Source organism: Triticum aestivum, chromosome 6D, assembly GCF_018294505.1.
Source record: "Triticum aestivum cultivar Chinese Spring chromosome 6D, IWGSC CS RefSeq v2.1, whole genome shotgun sequence".
NCBI classification, from domain to species: Eukaryota; Viridiplantae; Streptophyta; class Magnoliopsida; order Poales; family Poaceae; genus Triticum; species Triticum aestivum.
The window spans coordinates 77,228,806-77,251,020 of record NC_057811.1 but is presented as its reverse complement, the minus strand read 5'-3'; the positions used below and the strand labels follow the sequence as shown (position 1 = coordinate 77,251,020).

General features: G+C 47.4%; 1 protein-coding gene and 1 pseudogene across 1 annotated transcript; one reads left to right on the top strand and one right to left on the bottom strand.

The window, feature by feature from the left end:
• Positions 1-15,870: 15,870 nt before the first annotated feature.
• LOC123143650 (signal recognition particle receptor subunit alpha) lies at positions 15,871-18,021 on the top strand. The gene has a single exon (XM_044562599.1). The coding sequence runs from the start codon at positions 15,976-15,978 to the stop codon at positions 17,794-17,796; it is 1,821 nt and encodes a 606-aa protein (XP_044418534.1). The 5' UTR covers positions 15,871-15,975; the 3' UTR covers positions 17,797-18,021.
• A 1,742-nt stretch (positions 18,022-19,763) lies between these two features.
• LOC123142451 (protein Rf1, mitochondrial-like) lies at positions 19,764-21,665 on the bottom strand (annotated as a pseudogene).
• Positions 21,666-22,215: the final 550 nt, after the last annotated feature.

The following is a 22,215-nucleotide window of genomic DNA, read 5'->3' as shown; positions in this document are numbered from 1 at the left end:
CCATGTGCAGGCAATTCCAGTTGATATGTGCAATGCATTGTAGTTGCCATGTAACAACAACTACAGTTGTCATGTTGTATTAACTCCAGTTTCCATGTGCTTGCAGAATGGAAAATGCAGCATGGCAACAGAAAATGTAGGTGACAGCGTGCAAGCAAATCCAGTTGCCATGTCCATCAGATAACAATTGCCATCACAAGTGAGAACCCAAAAAAATGCTTGGGACAAAAGTCAGACTAAAAAGATGTATACACGAAAATGATAAACGCATAAGAAATGTACCTTGCACAATCGGCTCTGCGAACTTTACAGCCTTCTTGCCCTCGACCGTTGGTTGCGCCATCATTGGGGCCATGCCTGCCGAGAAAGCAAAGGCAACTGGTGAAGGATCTTGCACCACTGGTTCATCTTGACTGCGATCGATGCCAAGGCTACAGCTCGGTGGGGTGAAGGCCATTGGGTGCCTCTCCTGCCTACTGGCCGGACCGCGAACAACTTGCTGGGCAGAATCCAAGGGTGTAAGATCAACAAACATTTCTGCATCAGCCGCTGCAGAATCATCGGGCTTATTCGTAGGGCGGGGCGTGCTGTCAGCGGTATTAGTCGCAGCTTTCTTGACAATCTTCTTGTTTGGGCTGTAGGGGACACCGATGTTGACTGGGAGCTTAGAAGTGCGCAGATTTAAGCTGGGGTTATCCACTGCGGGTAAAGACGAGTCTGCTCCGCACGTTCACCTCCGTCAGTCGTGCCCGCCTTGCCACCTGGGTCGGTTGTACTCCGGTCTTCCGTTCTCTCCATAACATTGCTTCTGGCAGATGGTGGGAACAGTGTGGACGTAGGCACATAACCAGAGTCATCTCTGCTGCTCCTAGCTACAGCCGGCGCGTTGGGTATATTTGCAGATTGCTTGCGGGGGCTATGACGCCTAGGTGGAAGACCAGCTCGCGTAACGGTCACCTTAGCAACCTCTGGAGCACCAGAAGCTGGAGCTGTTGTGCCAAGAGTCTCACCTGTGGATGGCATATCATTATGAACTGTCGCCTCAGCCCCTTCTTTCGTGGACGAAGAAGTGCCACCACCCACGCGCTTGGAATCCGTGTCAGATGAGCGGGAATCTGTTGGGAATTGTAGCATAATTTAAAATTTTCCTACGCTCACCAAGATGCATCTATGGAGTCTACTAGCAACGAGGGGAAAGGAGTGCATCTACATACCCTTGTAGATTGCGAGCGGAAGCGTTCCAATGAACGTGGATGACGGAGTCATACTCGCCGTGATCCAAATCACCGATGACCGAGTGCCGAACGGACGGCACCTCCGCGTTCAACACACGTACGGTGCAGCGACGTCTCCTCCTTCTTGATCCAGCAAGGGGAAAGGAGAGGTTGATGGAGATCCAACAGCACGACGGCGTGGTGGTGGATGTAGCGGTTCTCCGGCAGGGCTTCGCCGAGCTTCTGCGAGAGAGAGAGAGGTGTTGCAGGGGGGAGGGAGGCGCCCAAGGCTGTAGTGTGCTGCCCTCCCTCCCCCCCACTATTTATAGGACCCCTGGGGGGGCGCCAGCCCTTGGGAGATCAGATCTCCAAGGGGGGCGGCGGCCAAGTGGGGGGGAAGGGGTGCCTTGCCCCCCAAGGCAAGGGGGAAGCTCCCCCCCTTAGGGTTCCCAACCCTAGGCGCATGGGGGGAGGCCCAAGGGGGGCGCCCCAGCCCACTAAGGGCTGGTTCCCTTCCACTTTCAGCCCACGGGGCCCTCCGGGATAGGTGGCCCCACCCGGTGGACCCCCGGGACCCTTCCGGTGGTCCCGGTACAATACCGGTAACCCCCGAAACTTTCCCGGTGGCCGAAACTGGACTTCCTATATATAATTCTTCACCTCCGGACCATTCCGGAACCTCTCGTGACGTCCGGGATCTCATCCGGGACTCCGAACAACTTTCGGGTTTCCGCATACATATATCTCTACAACCCTAGCGTCACCGAACCTTAAGTGTGTAGACCCTACGGGTTCGGGAGACATGCAGACATGACCGAGACGCCTCTCCGGTCAATAACCAACAGCGGGATCTGGATACCCATGTTGGCTCCCACATGTTCCACGATGATCTCATCGGATGAACCACGGTGTCGAGGATTCAATCAATCCGTATGCAATTCCCTTTGTCAATCGGTATGTTACTTGCCCGAGATTCGATCGTCGGTATCCCAATACCTTGTTCAATCTCGTTACCGGCAAGTCTCTTTACTCGTACCGCAATGCATGATCCCGTGACTAACGCCTTAGTCACATAGAGCTCATTATGATGATGCATTACCGAGTGGGCCCAGAGATACCTCTCCGTCACACGGAGTGACAAATCCCAGTCTCGATCCGTGCCAACCCAACAGACACTTTCGGAGATACCCGTAGTGCACCTTTATAGTCACCCAGTTACGTTGTGACGTTTGGCACACCCAAAGCACTCCTACGGTATCCGGGAGTTGCACGATCTCATGGTCTAAGGAAAAGATACTTGACATTGGAAAAGCTCTAGCAAACGAAACTACACGATCTTTTATGCTATGCTTAGGATTGGGTCTTGTCCATCACATCATTCTCCTAATGATGTGATCCCGTTATCAATGACATCCAATGTCCATAGTCAGGAAACCATGACTATCTGTTGATCAACGAGCTAGTCAACTAGAGGCTTACTAGGGACACGTTGTGGTCTATGTATTCACACATGTATTACGATTTCCGGACAATACAATTATAGCATGAATAATAGACAATTACCATGAACAAAGAAATATAATAATAACCATTTATTATTGCCTCTAGGGCATATTTCCAACAGTCTCCCACTTGCACTAGAGTCAATAATCTAGTTACATTGTGATGAATCGAACACCCATTGCGTCCTGGTGTTGATCATGTTTTGCCCTAGGGAGAGGTTTAGTCAACGGATCTGCTACATTCAGGTCCGTATGTACTTTACAAATATCTATGTCTCCATTTTGAACACTTTCACGAATGGAGTTGAAGCGACGCTTGATATGCCTGGTCTTCCTGTGAAACCTGGGCTCCTTCGCAAGGGCAATAGCTCCAGTGTTGTCACAGAAGAGAGTCATCGGGCCCGACGCATTGGGAATCACCCCTAGGTCGGTAATGAACTCCTTCATCCAGACTGCTTCCTGTGCTGCCTCCGAGGCTGCCATGTACTCCGCTTCACATGTAGATCCCGCCACGACGCTTTGCTTGCAACTGCACCAGCTTACTGCTCCTCCATTCAAAATATACACGTATCCGGTCTGTGACTTCGAGTCATCCAGATCTGTGTCGAAGCTAGCGTCGACGTAACCCTTTACGACGAGCTCTTCGTCACCTCCATAAACGAGAAACATATCCTTAGTCCTCTTCAGGTACTTCAGGATATTCTTGACCGCTGTCCAGTGTTCCTTGCCGGGATTACTTTGGTACCTTCCTACCAAACTTACGGCAAGGTTTACATCAGGTCTGGTACACAGCATGGCATACATAATAGACCCTATGGCCGAGGCATAGGGGATGACACTCATCTTTTCTATATCTTCTGCCGTGGTCGGGCATTGAGCCTTGCTCAATTGCACACCTTGCAATACAGGCAAGAACCCCTTCTTGGACTGATCCATATTGAACTTCTTCAATATCTTGTCAAGGTATGTACTCTGTGAAAGACCAATGAGGCGTCTTGATCTATCTCTATAGATTTTGATGCCTAATATATAAGCAGCTTCTCCAAGGTCCTTCATTGAAAAACACTTATTCAAATAGGCCTTTATACTTTCCAAGAATTCTATATCATTTCCCATCAATAGTATGTCATCCACATATAATATGAGAAATGCTACAGAGCTCCCACTCACTTTCTTGTAAACACAGGCTTCTCCATAAGTCTGTGTAAACCCAAACGCTTTGATCATCTCATCAAAGCGAATGTTCCAACTCCGAGATGCTTGCACCAGCCCATAGATTGAGCGCTGGAGCTTGCATACTTTGTTAGCATTCTTAGGATCGACAAAACCTTCCGGCTGCATCATATACAACTCTTCCTTAAGGAAGCCGTTAAGGAATGCCGTTTTGACGTCCATCTGCCATATCTCATAATCATAGTATGCGGCAATTGCTAACATGATTCGGACGGACTTCAGCTTCGCTACGGGTGAGAAAGTCTCATCGTAGTCAACCCCTTGAACTTGTCGATAACCCTTAGCGACAAGTCGAGCTTTGTAGATGGTCACATTACCATCTGCGTCCGTCTTCTTCTTAAAGATCCATTTGTTTTCTATGGCTCGCCGATCATCGGGCAAGTCAGTCAAAGTCCATACTTTGTTTTCATACATGGATTCTATCTCGGATTTCATGGCTTCTAGCCATTTGTCGGAATCCGGGCCCGCCATCGCTTCTTCATAGTTCGAAGGTTCACCGTTGTCTAACAACATGATTTCCAGGACAGGGTTGCCGTACCACTCTGGTGCGGAACGTGTCCTTGTGGACCTACGAAGTTCAGTAACTTGATCCGAAGCTTCATGATCATCATCATTAACTTCCTCCCCAGTCGGTGTAGGCACCACAGGAACATTTTCCCGCGCTGCGCTACTTTCCGGTTCGGAAGGGGTGACTATCACCTCATCAAGTTCCACTTTCCTCCCACTCAATTCTTTCGAGAGAAACTCCTTCTCTAGAAAGGACCCGTTCTTGGCAACGAAGATCTTGCCTTCGGATCTGAGGTAGAAGGTATACCCAATAGTTTCCTTAGGGTATCCTATGAAGACGCATTTTTCCGACTTGGGTTCGAGCTTTTCAGGTTGAAGTTTCTTGACATAAGCATCGCATCCCCAAACTTTTAGAAACGACAGCTTAGGTTTCTTCCCAAACCATAATTCATACGGTGTCGTCTCAACGGATTTCGACGGAGCCCTATTTAAAGTGAATGCGGCAGTCTCTAAAGCATAACCCCAAAATGAGAGCGGTAAATCGGTAAGAGACATCATAGATCGCACCATATCCAATAGAGTGCGATTACGACGTTCGGACACACCATTTCTCTGAGGTGTTCCAGGCGGCGTGAGTTGTGAAACTATTCCACATTTCCTTAAGTGTGCACCAAACTCGTGACTTAAATATTCTCCACCACGATCTGATCGTAGGAATTTTATTCTCCTGTCACGTTGATTCTCAACCTCACTCTGAAATTCCTTGAACTTTTCAAAGGTTTCAGACTTGTGTTTCATTAGGTAGACATACCCATATCTACTTAAATCATCAGTGAGAGTGAGAACATAACGATATCCTCCGCGAGCCTCAACACTCATTGGACCACACACATCGGTATGTATGATTTCCAATAAGTTGGTTGCTCGCTCCATTGTTCCGGAGAACGGAGTCTTGGTCATCTTACCCATGAGGCATGGTTCGCACGTGTCAAATGATTCGTAATCAAGAGACTCCAAAAGTCCATCTGCATGGAGCTTCTTCATGCGCTTGACACCAATGTGACCAAGGCGGCAGTGCCACAAGTATGTGGGACTATCGTTATCAACTTTACATCTTTTGGTATTCACACTATGAACATGTGTAACATCACGTTCGAGATTCATCAAAAATAAACCATTGACCAGCGGGGCATGACCATAAAACATATCTCTCAAATAAATAGAACAACCATTATTCTCAGATTTAAATGAGTAGCCATCTCGAATTAAACGAGATCCAGATACAATGTTCATGCTCAAAGCTGGCACTAAATAACAATTATTGAGGTTTAAAACTAATCCCGTGGGTAGATGCAGAGGTAGCGTGCCAACGGCGATCACATCGACCTTGGAACCATTCCCGATGCGCATCGTCACCTCGTCCTTTGCCAGTCTCCGTTTATTCCGTAGTTCCTGTTTTGAGTTACAAATATGAGCAACTGCACCGGTATCAAATACCCAGGAGCTACTACGAGTACTGGTAAGGTACACATCAATTACATGTATATCACATATACCTTTGGTGTTGCCGGCCTTCTTCTTGTCCGCTAAGTATTTGGGGCAGTTCCGCTTCCAGTGACCACTTCCCTTGCAATAAAAGCACTCAGTCTCGGGCTTGGGTCCATTCTTTGACTTCTTCCCAGTAACTGGTTTACCGGGCGCGGCAACTCCCTTGCCGTCCTTCTTGAAGTTCTTCTTACCCTTGCCCTTCTTGAACTTAGTGGTTTTATTCACCATCAACACTTGATGTTCTTTTCTGATCTCCCCTTCCGCTGATTTCAGCATTGAATATACCTCGGGAATGGTCTTTTCCATCCCCTGCATATTGTAGTTCATCACAAAGCTCTTGTAGCTTGGTGGAAGCGACTGGAGGATTCTGTCAATGACCGCGTCATCCGGGAGATTAACTCCTAGCTGAGACAAGCGGTTGTGCAACCCAGACATTCTGAGTATGTGCTCACTAACAGAACTGTTCTCCTCCATTTTACAGCTGAAGAACTTGTCGGAGACATCATATCTCTCGACCCGGGCATGAGCTTGAAAAACCAGTTTCAGCTCCTCGAACATCTCATATGCTCCATGTTTCTCAAAACGCTTTTGGAGACCCGGTTCTAAGCTGTAAAGCATGCCGCACTGAACGAGGGAGTAATCATCAGCACGTGATTGCCAAGCGTTCATAACGTCTTGGTTCTGTGGGATTGGTGCATCACCTAGCGGTGCTTCTAAGACATAATCTTTCTTGGCTACTATGAGGATGAGCCTCAGGTTCCGGACCCAGTCCGTATAGTTGCTGCCATCATCTTTCAGCTTGGTTTTCTCTAGGAACGCGTTGAAATTGAGGACAACGTTGGCCATTTGATCTACAAGACATAGTGTAAAGGTTTTAGACTAAGTTCATGATAATTGAGTTCATCTAATCAAATTATTTAATGAACTCCCACTCAGATAGACATCCCTCTAGTCATCTAAGTGAAACATGATCCGAGTTTAACTAGGCCGTGTCCGATCATCACGTGAGATGGACTAGTCAAGATCGGTGAACATCTCCATGTTGATCGTATCTTCTATACGACTCATGCTCGACCTTTCGGTCCTCCGTGTTCCGAGGCCATGTCTGTACATGCTAGGCTCGTCAAGTCAACCTAAGTGTATTGCGTGTGTTCCGAGGCCATGTCTGTACATGCTAGGCTCGTCAACACCCGTTGTATTCGAACGTTAGAATCTATCACACCCGATCATCACGTGGTGCTTCGAAACAACGAACCTTCGCAATGGTGCACAGTTGGGGTGAACACTTTCTTGAAATTATTATAAGGGATCATCCTACTTGCTACCGTCGTTCTAAGCAAATAAGATGCAAAAACATGATAAACATCACATGCAATCATATAGTGACATGATATGGCCAATATCATCATGCTCCTTTGATCTCCATCTTCGGGGCACCATGATCATCTTCGTCACCGGCATGACACCATGATCTCCATCATCATGATCTCCATCATTGTGTCTTCATGAAGTCGTCACGCCAACGATTACTTCTACTTCTATGGCTAACGCGTTTAGCAACAAAGTAAAGTAATTTACATGGCGTTATTCAATGACACGCAGGTCATACAAAATAATAAAGACAACTCCTATGGCTCCTGCCGGTTGTCATACTCATCGACATGCAAGTCGTGATTCCTATTACAAGAATATGATCAATCTCATACATCACATATATCATTCATCACATCTTCCGGCCATATCACATCACATAGCACTTGCTGCAAAAACAAGTTAGACGTCCTCTAATTGTTGTTGCAAGTTTTTTTACGTGGTTTGTAGGTTTCTATCAAGAACGTTTCTTACCTACGTATGACCACAACGTGATTTGCCAATTTCTATTTACCCTTCATAAGGACCCTTTTCATCGAATCTGTTCCGACTAAAGTAGGAGAGACAGACACCCGCTAGCCACCTTATGCATCTAGTGCATGTCAGTCGGTGGAACCTGTCTCACGTAAGTGTACGTGTAAGGTCGGTCCGGGCCGCTTCATCCTACAATGCCGCCGAAACAAGAAAAAACTAGTAGCGGCAAGAAGAATTGGCAAACTCAACGCCCACAACTGCTTTGTGTTCTACTCGTGCATAGTAACTACGCATAGGCCTCGCTCATGATGCCACTGTTGGAAATCGTAGCATAATTTAAAATTTTCCTACGCTCACCAAGATGCATCTATGGAGTCTACTAGCAACGAGGGGAAAGGAGTGCATCTACATACCCTTGTAGATCGCGAGCGGAAGCGTTCCAATGAACGTGGATGACGGAGTCGTACTCGCCGTGATCCAAATCACCGATGACCGAGTGCCGAACGGACGGCACCTCCGCGTTCAACACACGTACGGTGCAGCGACGTCTCCTCCTTCTTGATCCAGCAAGGGGAAAGGAGAGGTTGATGGAGATCCAACAGCACGACAGCGTGGTGGTGGATGTAGCGGTTCTCCGGCAGGGCTTCGCCGAGCTTCTGCGAGAGAGAGAGAGGTGTTGCAGGGGGGGGGAGGGAGGCGCCCAAGGCTGTAGTGTGCTTCCCTCCCTCCCCCCCACTATTTATAGGACCCTTGGGGGGCGCCAGCCCTTGGGAGATCAGATCTCCAAGGGGGGCGGTGGCCAAGTGGGGGGGAAGGGGTGCCTTGCCCCCCAAGGCAAGGGGGAAGCTCCCCCCCTTAGGGTTCCCAACCCTAGGCGCATGGGGGGAGGCCCAAGGGGGGCGCCCCAGCCCACTAAGGGCTGGTTCCCTTCCACTTTCAGCCCACGGGGCCCTCCGGGATAGGTGGCCCCACCCGGTGGACCCCCGGGACCCTTCCGGTGGTCCCGGTACAATACCGGTAACCCCCGAAACTTTCCCGGTGGCCGAAACTGGACTTCCTATATATAATTCTTCACCTCCGGACCATTCCGGAACCTCTCGTGACGTCCGGGATCTCATCCGGGACTCCGAACAACTTTCGGGTTTCCGCATACATATATCTCTACAACCCTAGCATCACCGAACCTTAAGTGTGTAGACCCTACGGGTTCGGGAGACATGCAGACATGACCGAGACGCCTCTCCGGTCAATAACCAACAGCGGGATCTGGATACCCATGTTGGCTCCCACATGTTCCACGATGATATCATCGGATGAACCACGGTGTCGAGGATTCAATCAATCCGTATGCAATTCCCTTTGTCAATCGGTATGTTACTTGCCCGAGATTCGATCGTCGGTATCCCAATACCTTGTTCAATCTTGTTACCGGCAAGTCTCTTTACTCGTACCGCAATGCATGATCCCGTGACTAACGCCTTAGTCCATTGAGCTCATTATGATGATGCATTAACGAGTGGGCCCAGAGATACCTCTCCGTCACACGGAGTGACAAATCCCAGTCTCGATCCGTGCCAACCCAACAGACACTTTCGGAGATACCCGTAGTGCACCTTTATAGTCACCCAGTTACGTTGTGACGTTTGGCACACCCAAAGCACTCCTACGGTATCCAGGAGTTGCACGATCTCATGGTCTAAGGAAAAGACACTTGACATTGGAAAAGCTCTAGCAAACGAAACTACACGATCTTTTATGCTATGCTTAGGATTGGGTCTTGTCCATCACATCATTCTCCTAATGATGTGATCCCGTTATCAATGACATCCAATGTCCATAGTCAGGAAACCATGACTATCTGTTGATCAACGAGCTAGTCAACTAGAGGCTTACTAGGGACACGTTGTGGTCTATGTATTCACACATGTATTACGATTTCCGGACAATACAATTATAGCATGAATAATAGACAATTACCATGAATAAAGAAATATAATAATAACCATTTATTATTGCCTCTAGGGCATATTTCCAATAGAATCTTCCTTGCTTAGGTTGATCTCGGGGGCGTCCACTTCAACACTTGTTGATCGGGTGGCATGGCTCACAGCAGCATCCTTCATTGCCAGCAGAGTGGGCAATATTTCAGCAGTCCTGGCAGATACCGACTCGTCACTCCCAGATGTACGGATGCCTGCTGTCGTAGCCTGCACATCTGCAACTGGCGGAGATGCTCGGCCGCTTGCATCAGAGCTAGTGGGAACAGTGGACGCTGAAGCAACAGGTTTGTCCACTGGCGCCTCATGAATGTCTGAGTTGCCACCTGTCGACAACTTTGAGTGTATGCGTTCGAGTGGGTCTCTGGGTTCTGCTTGGTCACGCGTGTGGTAGTCTTCTTCACCCTGAAAAAAAACACACACGAACATTGTTAGATGAACAGCTGATAATTGCAAATGTAGGTGGAATAAGAGTTGCCATGTGGCCTAGTTAGCAGTTGCCATGTAGAACAAGCAGGAGTTGCCATGGTACACATCTTAAAAAATGTAAGAAATGTGTGATGTGCCAGGACTGCCATTTCAAAACTAGGTGTGGATGAGTGCACAAACAAAATGGAAAAGCTGGTAGTTGCCATGTAGGTGGAATAAGAGTTGCCATCTTGACTAGTTAACAGTTGCCATGCAAAACAAGCAGGAGTTGCCATGTAGTAAAAAGAAATAGAGCATGGGAGAAACAACAGTTGCAAATGTGGGACTCATGCCAGAAGCCCATGTGGCAAGCTGAACAGCTGCATTGAAAAGCAAAAATATAGCAATATGGCGGTGAAAAAGAACAGGGATAACCTACTTCTTGACTGTCTTCCTCAAATCTGGCAACACGACAGGATCACCGGTGTTGGACGTCGACGTACGAGGAGATGACCTAGTGGAAGGCGTGTCACCAGCAATAGGGGCACCCTTGTTCAATCGAGCAGAAACACGGGTGGGTGTTGGTGCTTGTTTCTTCGTAACTGCTCGTCCACCAGCTGTCGCCTCACTGCACATATAAGAAACAGGCAAAAAAAGTTGCCAAGTGTCAGACACGAAAATCGTTGCCACGCTTAGCAAAAACAAATTGAAAAAAGGGGGTCAGTCTGTTCGAAAGGAGAGACAAAACAAAACACTAAAATAGAAGTCAAACCTCCTCCTAGCAGCTAAGGGATCGGTCCTAGGTCTCTTGACAGGAGAGCCCTGCCCAACATCCTCTGGATCCCTCCCCCTCTTTGAGGGTGACACCCCCTTGCCTCTCGCAGCTGTATGTTCTTTGACTTTCTCCGGTGAGGGGACATCTGGTGCGCCCTTGCCCTTCTTACCACCTGCACGAACTTCAACATGTTCATCATCGTCGGTGTCATGATGCACGTTCTCCATGTCATCATCATCGTCCTTGTCGAGCGCAGCATCTCCATCTAGTTCATCTTGTGTGTCCGGAAGCTCCTACGAGCTATTGTAGTCGTACCGACCACGGCAACCAGTTGGCCGATGTGTCCGTTCTGCAACAAAAGGAGTGAACTGCCTCGCAACCGCGTCGCTGTCAGAGCCATTAAGGGACGTCCAACCCTCAACCAACTTCCCGAGCAAGCTGGTCATTCCGGATGCAAACTGCCCAATTAGATGCTCAACAGGTGCCCTCGCCTGTGCACGAAACAAGAAGCAGCAGTAACCACCCCGTATTAAAGTCACGTGCACAAGATCAAAATAAACCAAACACAACCATAGATATATATCCTTGATTACCTCAACAGGACAAGACGGAGCTGAGTGCACGTCCATCCACTTTCCAAAGTTTTGAGGCCCACCAAACACGCTGTAGTCTATAGCATGCTTGGCCATTAGCTGGAAAAAAACAAAAAAACAGCTAGCATGTAAAGAGAGAAAACAATGAACACTAACTAACAGTTCATGTATTGCAAAAAATAAAAATAAAAAAGAGGAAGAGGATAGAAGTTTCAAAGTCGATGACAGAGTTGCCATGTGAGGTAAGACATGGATACCATACGCAGACAGCCATGGCTAACAAGGTAGTCATCTCTTGTTAGCCACGGACGGTTGCCGTATGGGGATTTTTTCATATGTTATGCAGCGTCAAAAATGAAAGAATGTCGTGCAAAGAAAGAAGCCAGAACTAACCTGCAGTTTCCCGTATTTCGTATCAGTTATCTTGTCAGCGGCAACCACAGCCTTGACAGCATCGTAAGTCCACGCAGAAACAGTGAACTTGTGTGGAGACAGCGGGCCTCCTATCCCAGTAAAGTACACAGTGGACAGATCAAGACGATCGACGTACATGAGCTGATGTACAACAATGTAAAAAGAAAAAAATATCAGTTGCCATCATGGTATTTTGCAAAAAAAAGAAGCTAACGTATGTTCCTTCAATCATCAAGTTGGAGGGCATGAAGAAAGAAAAGAGTTGCCATGTATTTCTGTTAGTTGCCATCTAGATGTGTTAGTTGCCATCTAGTTATGTTGGCAGTTGCCATCTTGTTATGATGGTAGTTGCCACAATGTCACCATCATGGTTGCCATGCATACTCAAGGAGCTAAGAGTGTTTGCAAAAGACTAGTACAAAAAATACCATTAAATGGAGTCGACAACCCTTCTGGTACATCTTGTTTGAGAATGCATCATGCAGGAAGTCCACAATGAACTTACACCAATTCATGTTCTTCACATCTTTCAGTTTTTCCTGCACGACACAAATTTCAGGACAAGAAGTTGCTGCATCAGAAATCAAATGGGAAAACATCAAAAAACTGGCAGTGACTAGCTTACAGATGACATAGGAGTCAAAAGATTGAAGGAAAAATAAAAGTAGTGGAGATAGAGCATTAACCAGGATGGGGAAGTATTTGTTGCTTGGGCGAAGAGATGTGCTTGGCGCAAAAACAACTGAGATAAGGTACATGAGTAGCTTCATCTTGAAAACCTCGCCATGGGTTGTCATGCCCTCCAGTGAATTTGCCAGCACGGTCGTGTTCGGCATGGATGTCAACCCAGGAAACAAACGGGCAAACAACGTTTCCTCAATCTTATTATTGACCTCATACGGGACTTTGATCTCTCCACGGGGCACATCCAATGTGCAGATCACGGATTCCTCGTCTAACGGCAGTCTTCCACATCCCGGAATCACAAATTCCCTGGAGGCGGGCTCGTAAATCTCACCGAGCCAATCGCATACAGGGTTCACTAAATTCTTGCACCGAACATCCATCAGAACCTGCATCCCCATCTCAGCAGCAGCTCCCTTCTGGTCGTCGGTAAATCCCTCGGTCAATATAGTCAGGCGTTCCTGTGAAGCCCTATTGTGATTACGTTTCTTCTTCTGCAAAACAGAGAAATGTTCATTTGTTGCCATGTTTCACCATCATGAAAATTTAGTCCCTATCAGACGATTGCAAACTCAACATGACATTGAAAGGGGGGTGTGGGGGGGTGGACAGTTGCCTCATCGTCGTCTGTTGTCCGTCCAGTTGCGCGATTCTGCCGAGGTAACTCCATGAAATCATCATCATCGTCTTGATGATCGCCGTGAGCCATTCTGCTGATGTAAGAACAAAGCAAAAATGTCAGGGTGAAAATGGAAGTATGAAGTAAGCAGTTGCCACCTAACAGAATGTACTTGCCACAAAGGCTCAATTGAAAGTGGCAAAAAGTACTAGGTTGCCATATATTGTGGTAACATATAATGTGGCAACATATAATGTGGTAACTCACACTCTGCCTCATACAAAAAATGAGTTGTCATATATTCAAAGGCGAATGTACTAGGTTGAAATTGCCATGTTAAAATGCAAGACAATTCAAAAAGCATTGAAAACATCTACTGAACAACCTGTAATGTGGCAACTCACAAACTGGCCTCATATTAAAAAATGAGTTGCCATGTAGTACGGCCAAACATGTTCAGATATCACAAGTTAGTATGGCAAACACAAAAAGTGAGTGTATTGTACAGAGAATTTGCCACATTGTCCTGCCTATATCATGGCAACAGCCTTAGTGTGTTAACAGAAATACTTGTCACATGGAAATTATACTATGCGGCAACTGACACATTTGATCAGGAAATTAGTTGCCATCCAGTGCACATAGTTGCTGAAACTGCCATGACTACCTATTTACTACACTTTATCAGGCCTACAGCATGGCAACAGCCATAGTGTGTGCACACAAATAGTTGCCGCATGGAAAACATATTTGTGGCAACTGACACAGTTGATCAGGGAATTAGTTGCCATCCAGTGCAGATAGTTACTGAAACTATCATGTCTACCTTCTTACTGCACTTTGAAATACAACTACCTAGATCTAGGGTTCACTGGCAACTATCATAACCTGAAATTCGTCAACAAAAAACTTCCTGCACTGCTCGCAAATAGCATTTCGAGACAGTACATAACTATGAACACCCACACCCCCTACGATTGTCCAACAATAAATGTGGCAACTAAACACATTGGCTTCATTAAAAATCTATAGTTCATAAGGTAATTTAACAAATGTTGAAGTTGCCATGTTAACGCAAAAGAAACTAGAAACAAAAAGGACACATACTACAATGCACAAACATATAATGTGGCAACTGACACCCTGTCCTGATATAAAAATGAGTTGCCATATCTTCACAGGCAAGTGTGATAGGTTCAAATTGCCATGCTAAAAGTGCAGGACAATTCAAAAAGTGCATAAAAACATCCACCACACAGCATGTAATCTGACAACACACACCCTGACCTCGTATTAAAAACGAGTTGACATGTATATTCATATATCACAAGTCAGAAGGCAAAACGCAAATTCAGTCTACAATATAGTGAATTTACCCCATTATGCTGCCTACAGCATGGCAACAGCCATTGTGTGTTCACAAAATTAGTTGCCACATGGTAAGCATGTTTGTGGCAACTGACACGGTTAATCAGGAAATTAGTTGCCATCCAGTGCATACAGTTTCTGGAACTACTATGGCTGCCTTTGTAATTCACTTTGAAACACAACTACCTAGATCTAGGGTTCAATCCCAACTATCAAACCCTGAAATTAACCAACAAAAAACTTCCTGCACCAATGGCAACAGCATTTCAAGGCATGACTAACAACTACAAAAATGCCGGCTCAAATCGAACCGCAACACCCGGATGTGGTTGCGGACAGGGCGAGCCACACCGGCATCACTGCCACCGCGGCGGCGACGGACCTGCGCAATGCCATCCTAAACGGCAAACACGGGACTCCACCGCCGACGGGAACGCCGGAGCATCGCGATTACGCCGTAATCACTATGAATCTCGAGCGGAGAAATCCAGCGCAGAGGGGAGAGGGGAAAATGCAGGGAGGAATGTCAGCGCGGGGAGGAGCATTACCTTCAAGCTGCGGGCACTTCGGCGTAGACTCTCTGGTCCGGCGAGCCCCACCGACGGCCGCGAATGCCGTCGACTCTTCCGCCTCCGCCGCCTCCTCCTCCTATCGGCTTCTCCTCCAATCGAATGAACTGCTGCGGATGGTGGGTTGGATGAGTAGAGAAGTGGGGGGAGTAAATGGAACCGCACGATGGGGGTGTGAAGTAGAGAGCCGTGCTAGACGGCAACCACATTCGGGCGACGCGTGTGGGCGCAACCGTAGTCCCACCGCATGCCCCCGAGTGGCAACCGTTGACCGCGGAGAGGAAACCGGCGTGCGGGCGACCCCTCTTACACGCCACACAATCGAGTTGTCCTACGTGCCACACGAAATCAGCCAGATCGTGTCAAGATTCGTGCAGCAGCTACTGGACGGCGACGGATGCGTGTGCGCGAGTTGGCTAACGCCCACACGTGTGGGCATTAGACTTTTCGGAAAAAAAATCGTTCTTTACCAAAGTATATTCTTTTCTTTTAGAAGAATTACCAAAGTATATTCAAATTCGGATAGACTGACAGTGTCCGAGTCCGGGTCAGGGTACGTCTGTTTCGGCGCTACATAGCCCAGGCCCAGCCCAGCCCTAACCCCACGCCTCGCCAGTCTTTCGATTCAGTTCGCGCGATTGGTATTCAGTTCGCCGCCGCGGGCAATCCCAGGGTTTCCGCCACCAAATCGCCGGCGACATGTTGGAGGAGCTGCTCATCTTCACGCGCGGCGGCCTCATCCTGTGGTCGCTGGCCGGCGCCGCCGCCGCGTTGAAGGGCTCCCCGATCGACGCCCTCGTGCGGTCCTTCCTCCTCGAGGGCCGCTCCGCCTCCGCCGGCTTCACCCACGGCCCGCACGCGCTCCGATGGACCTACGACAACGCGCTCGGGCTCGTCTTCGTCGCCGTCTACAGGCGGGTGCTCCACCTCCTGTACGTCGACGACCTCCTGGCCGCCGTCAGCGCCGACTTCGCGCGGATCTACGACCCGCGCCGCGTGTCCTACGACGAGTTCGGGGAGAGGTTCCGGCAGCTCCATCTCGAGGCCGAGGCGCGCGCGTCCCGCCCATCCTCCGTCTCCGCGAAGCCTGGTCCAGCAGCTTCATCCCCTGGCGCTCCCCAGCCCCATGGTGGCGGTGGCGGTGGTGGTGAGGGTGAGAAGACGGCAGATGAGTCTGGGAAGGATGACTCCGATGGTGAACCTTCCCGGCAGGAGAAGCACAGCCCAGCAGCAGATGGTAGCGTCAATGGTTTGGAAGAGAATTCTCATGCCGGCCATGGTGGTCTTGTTGTGAAAAGGGAGGAGGAAGGAGGTCCCAACAACGGGGCTTTTAATTTGGAAAACATAAAAAAGATCCTTTTTCCGCACAATGATAAAGGCGGAGACAAGCCGAAGAGACCTGTGCACAAGCATAAGAAACCGAGACCAGGGAGAGACAAGAAACCTGTGCCCAAGGATAAGAAACCATCCGAGCAGAAGTTGGATTACTCCAACCCAGCGGATCATGGCGGAGGGGCTGGGGAGCAGACGGCTGTCAACCAGGGGAAGAGCATGATGGACAAGGATGAAGCTGTGAGGAGCACAGCAAAGGATGGGTGGTTCTCCTCAATGTTCAGGAGCATTGCAGGTAGCAATGCGGAAGTGAAGGAGTCTGATCTGCAACCTGCACTGAAATCTCTGAAAGACCGGCTCATGACCAAGAATGTAGCCGAGGAAATTGCAGAGAAGCTCTGTGAATCGGTCGCTGCTAGCCTCCTAGGCAAGAAGCTTGGGTCGTTCACACGGATATCCTCTTCTGTTCAGACAGCTATGGAAGAGGCTCTGGTCCGCATTTTGACCCCAAGGCGATCTATTGACGTACTGAGAGATATTCATGCTGCCAAGGACCGTGGCGCACCATATGTCATCGTCTTTGTTGGGGTTAATGGGGTAGGAAAATCCACTAACCTCGCAAAGGTTGCTTATTGGCTTCTTCAGCATGATGTTAGTGTCACGCTGGCAGCATGTGACACCTTTAGATCTGGCGCTGTTGAGCAGCTGCGTACTCACGCTCGCAGGCTTCAGATTCCAATATTTGAGAAAGGATACGAAAGGGATCCAGCTGTAGTGGCGAAGGGTGCGATTCAGGAAGCCACCCGGAACAAATCAGACGTTGTTCTTGTCGACACCGCAGGGCGTATGCAAGACAATGAGCCACTCATGAGGGCACTCTCCAAGCTCATCAATCTCAATAACCCAGATCTGGTTTTGTTTGTGGGAGAAGCTCTGGTGGGAAATGATGCTGTTGATCAGCTCACGAAGTTTAGCCAGAAACTGACAGACCTTTCCACTGCTCCCACTGCTAGATCGATAGATGGCATCCTGCTTACCAAGTTTGACACCATTGATGACAAGGTTGGAGCAGCGCTTTCCATGGTGTATGTATCTGGAGCTCCTGTCATGTTCGTTGGCTGTGGTCAGTCTTACACTGACCTCAAGAAGCTCAACGTAAAATCCATTGTCAATACCCTCCTGGAGTGAATGCTGCATGCTGCACTCCCATATTCACTTCATAAATAAGCCTTGTTATCTTTTTAAATCTCCATGACTTTGCTGTTGTCACCAATAATTATGTGTAATTCATGGTTTGCTACTTATGTAAGGGCTGGAACTAGAAATTTCTGTGTTACTTCAAAGATTTTTTCATGTATATTCATTCGGCTCTTGTTTAGTTGTTAAGATTACAAGAAATTATTGTCTACTCAATATTTGGAGCAAGAGGATTATGGTGCAAATTTCAGTTGAGCTCAGAGTAACAGATGCATGTGGTTCAATTATTTCGTTTTGATACGACGTGCTAGTAAAATTTATTTCATCTTTCACAATCTTCTTTCCAATGTTCTTTTGTAAAAGAGAGGATCGACTGTGTGCAATCAAGCCTACTGAAACTTGTTGAGTGCCAATTCCATTGATGAAACAGATGATATTCTGAACAATTTTGGTACTTTCTCGCTTCAGCTTCAGCCTCTGAAGCTTGCAATCTGTATCCGGTTCGCTTTATTTGGCAACCTCTTGTGCGCATAATAAATTGTCTCGTGCTGAGTATGCCTTGAATTAACTTTCTGCTATACAATAGAGGCGAGGCCTGATAACAGTATCAGTCTTCCCTCACCTGACTCCCCTCTGTGATTCCTCTCCCCTCATCTTCAGTCTGTCAGCTTACATTGTGAGGTTATCAGATGTTTCTCGAAGTTTCCTTATGCTCCTGTATCACTGATTGTCCAAGTTGCAAATTCTATCGGATCGTGTTGGAACTCGGCTCCGTTCTTCAGATTTATTACGTATCGTACTCATAGATTGCAAGTGTGTGCCAAAGGAATAGTTCCAAAAACAAAGTGTGCCAAAGGGACTAATCTAAATATATAGCATAGGATGGGTACATGTGGATCAGTTGTAAAATCAAGATAGAAAGAAGAAACTATCACTAGACATGAAATTGTAATCAAATGAGCTCCAGAAATAAGAGAAATGCATGCAGATATAATGGTAAAGGCTATGAGATGAGAATTTCAGAATGTTTTGAAGAGACAGCAAGCTTGCAACCATAAACTTCTGGAGCAGAGCAGTCTAAAAAGCACCCCCATTAATTACTTCGAATTATAAGCACATGAAAAAGTAGGGGATTCAGTCTCAACACTCCTTTTTCATTGTTTAATTAGCACACCTCCAGAATGACATATTGTCTTTCAGAGAGTTACTTTAGTGATGGAATATTCCTTCGTGGACACTAGACAGGGTTATCAATGAACTGAGCATCCTCAAATAAATTGTTCAGATGCACGCATTTGGTAGCCTCATCGAGACTTCTGCAACATTATCCAGACATCAACATTTTCTGATTTTAGTATAGCCGAGTAACATTATTTTCATGCATCACAGGTTGCTCAATTCTATGGTAATCACAGAGGTATTTTTCGTATAGCAAATAGGTGTTTTTATCTCTGAATATCAGTAAGTATCACAGAACGAATAGGTGTTTTAATCCCTGACTTTCAGTGAGTATCAGAGCGAGAACTTCGAGCCTTTGTAGCAAAATAGTATTGTAAGGGCAAGAACTGTACCAAATGAGAGTTGTCCTTTGGCGAGATCTGTTTCCGAACCTGTGGTGTATAGACATCACTGTCGCCGGGCAACTAAGTAAAACTCAATTGGCAATCAATTTCAACAAAGAAAACACATTAGCTTTTCATTTTGTCAAACTAATCTAGATCTGACAGAAAAATACATTGGGTTAAAAAGCACGCCAAAAACACCATTATATTTTCAGTTCGATCACATCAGTTATCTATTCAGGCAACACTCTAGTAATTTGAGTGTACTTTGATGCCGACATGCAACATTTACCAAAGACTAAACTGAAGCACCAATCTGAATTACCATTTAGTTCTTACTTAGGACAACAGTTTAACTATCAAGTCAATGTGCCAGTAAAAGTAACACATGAAACAGTAAGAAGTTTTTGCTGCGACAATAATTGAAATAATGCAACAAAGTTCTCCATCCAATATGATGCCAGAAACATAAATTGTAGGATACAGGTTTAACACTCTTGCCCAACATCAATCCATTCATTTTTACAACAGCCACCGAGAAGTGCTGCATAATTAAACTAGGTCTCACACCAACCGGTACCATTGCATTAGGTATTCTGAAAGCTTCTTCCATCTTGGCAACTAAGCAATATCCACTGGTAACTGAAGTTAATGTAATAGCATCAGGTCTCACCAGTGGGTTTAACCATGTCAAAGATAATGTATCCTTCCATTACCATTACCCTTCTGCAGCCTATGACCAATATTCTTGTTCTTCATTTCGGTAATCAATTTTTTGAATCACCATGACGAAAATAGCCCTGGATCATGCACCTGTAAACAGTTGTGTCATGAGGTACCCTGGATCAATTCTTTGGCTTTTCCGTGGTCTAGGATGGATACCCTTGGTCTTCATTTCAGTAATCAATTCCTTTGCTTTCAAGAAATCACCATGATTTAAGTAACCCTGAATCATGCACCTGTAAACAGTTGTGTTATGTGGTACTCCCATATCAATCATCTCATTGAATTTTTCCATAGCATCATCCATCATGCCCACTCTGCAATACCCGGCTATCACAGCTAAATATGTGACTTCATCAGGGTTCACTCCCTGCTTCAACATGTCTTTGAAGAAAAGTATAGCCACATCCATCATTCCACACTTAGCATATGCATTAATCAATATGCTGAAACAATGGAGATTGGGTACAATACCGTCTCTTGCCATCAGCTCACAGAGATCAGTCATTTCAACAAGGGATCCTTCTTTAGCATACCCATAAAGCATAATAGAGTGAGACCATATTAGGTTTATGGCCCTTCTCAGCCATGGAATAAAAAAGTTCTGCAGCTTCTTTCGTTCTTCCATGCTTGCAAAGGTAGTCCATGACTGTGTTGCAAGTAAAAACATTTGGTTTGACACCTTGACCTCTCATTTCTTCCAATAACCTAACTACCTCTTCAAACTGGCCTGAAGTGGAATATCCATGGATCAGGCTACTGTATGTCACAACATTCGGTCGAACACCGCTATCAACCATTTGTCGAAGGACCACCTCTGCCTCATCCAATGCTCTTGCTTTGCACAACCCATCGATAATGGAGTTATAAGTCACCACATTAGGCACGACCCCTGCTGCATCATTTCATGGAATAGAGCGCATGCTTTGCTTAGTTCACCCTCCTTAATTAATCCATCAATGATCATTATGTATGAAACCACATTGGGGGAGTGGTCAGTCCCTTTTTGGTCATCATCCGGAGCAGGTCAAGTGCACGTTGGCTCCTCCCGTTGTCACAAAAGCTCTTGATAATTACTGAGTAGGAGATGACATCAGGCATGTCGCCGGGCATCCTGTGGAGCAGCACACCTAGAGCCTCGTCTATCCGCTTCATGTCACAGAGACACTTCAATAAGCCGTTGAAGGTGAAGACACCTGCCGTGATGCCTGTCTTGAGGAGGAGGCCGAAGAAGGCGGGCCCTATGTCAGGGCGGCGCGAGCGGCAGCAGCAGTCAATTAGTATGTTGTAGGTGTGATTGGTGGGTGCCATCACCTGACAACATCTTGCTCGTGCCATGCGTTTGAAGAGAGCGATGGCGAGGGCAGGGCCATCAATGCAGGCGGCGGATGGCGGGGCGCACGCGAGTGCGGCAAATAAGCCATTGAGTGCGCGTGCAGATACTGGGACGCGTTGTTCCAGCAAATTGTCGAACAGTTGATGCGCAAGCTCCGACCGTAGTGTCCCAGAGCCCAGATGATGGTGTAATTTGTTTAACAGCTGGTTGGCGCGTGAGGAGACGAAGCTGGAGGAAGAGCCGGGTCAAACGTGTGGCATTGCCGCGGATGTGGGAGCGTGTCGGTGACGACAAATCACTGGAGGTCAGACACTCAACCCAACTTGGAACTAGACTGAACTTCCTTTCCAGGCTTAAGCAGATCCTGTAAATCTGTAAGACTGTAACCAAATTCAGATGGGCTGGCAAATCATTTTGCTTTCTATGCTCAACAATCGAACATTGAGCACAGAAATCCAAGCTTGGACTCACCGAATCATGCAGTTTCCACTCCCCTGGTCGCAGGCCATATGGGGGTTCTCTTCTCGCAACAACGCCGGAGACCGGGGTGAGGGTGGGGGGAAGGCAGTCGCGGCGCAGCGCAGGGTCCGTCCTACCGGTGCCCTTCGCGGTGGTGGCCGGCGTCCTCGTCGGTGGATGGTGCGGAGCGAAGCTGGCGCTCGGAAGAAGATGGCGATGGAGGAAGTGGGCAGCGACGGCGTGTTGGCAGGCGGCCAGAGTGGGGGCGGTGGTTCAAGCAACAGAGAAAACACATGACGAAACCAACCATCCTCAGGCAGAAGAGATGCC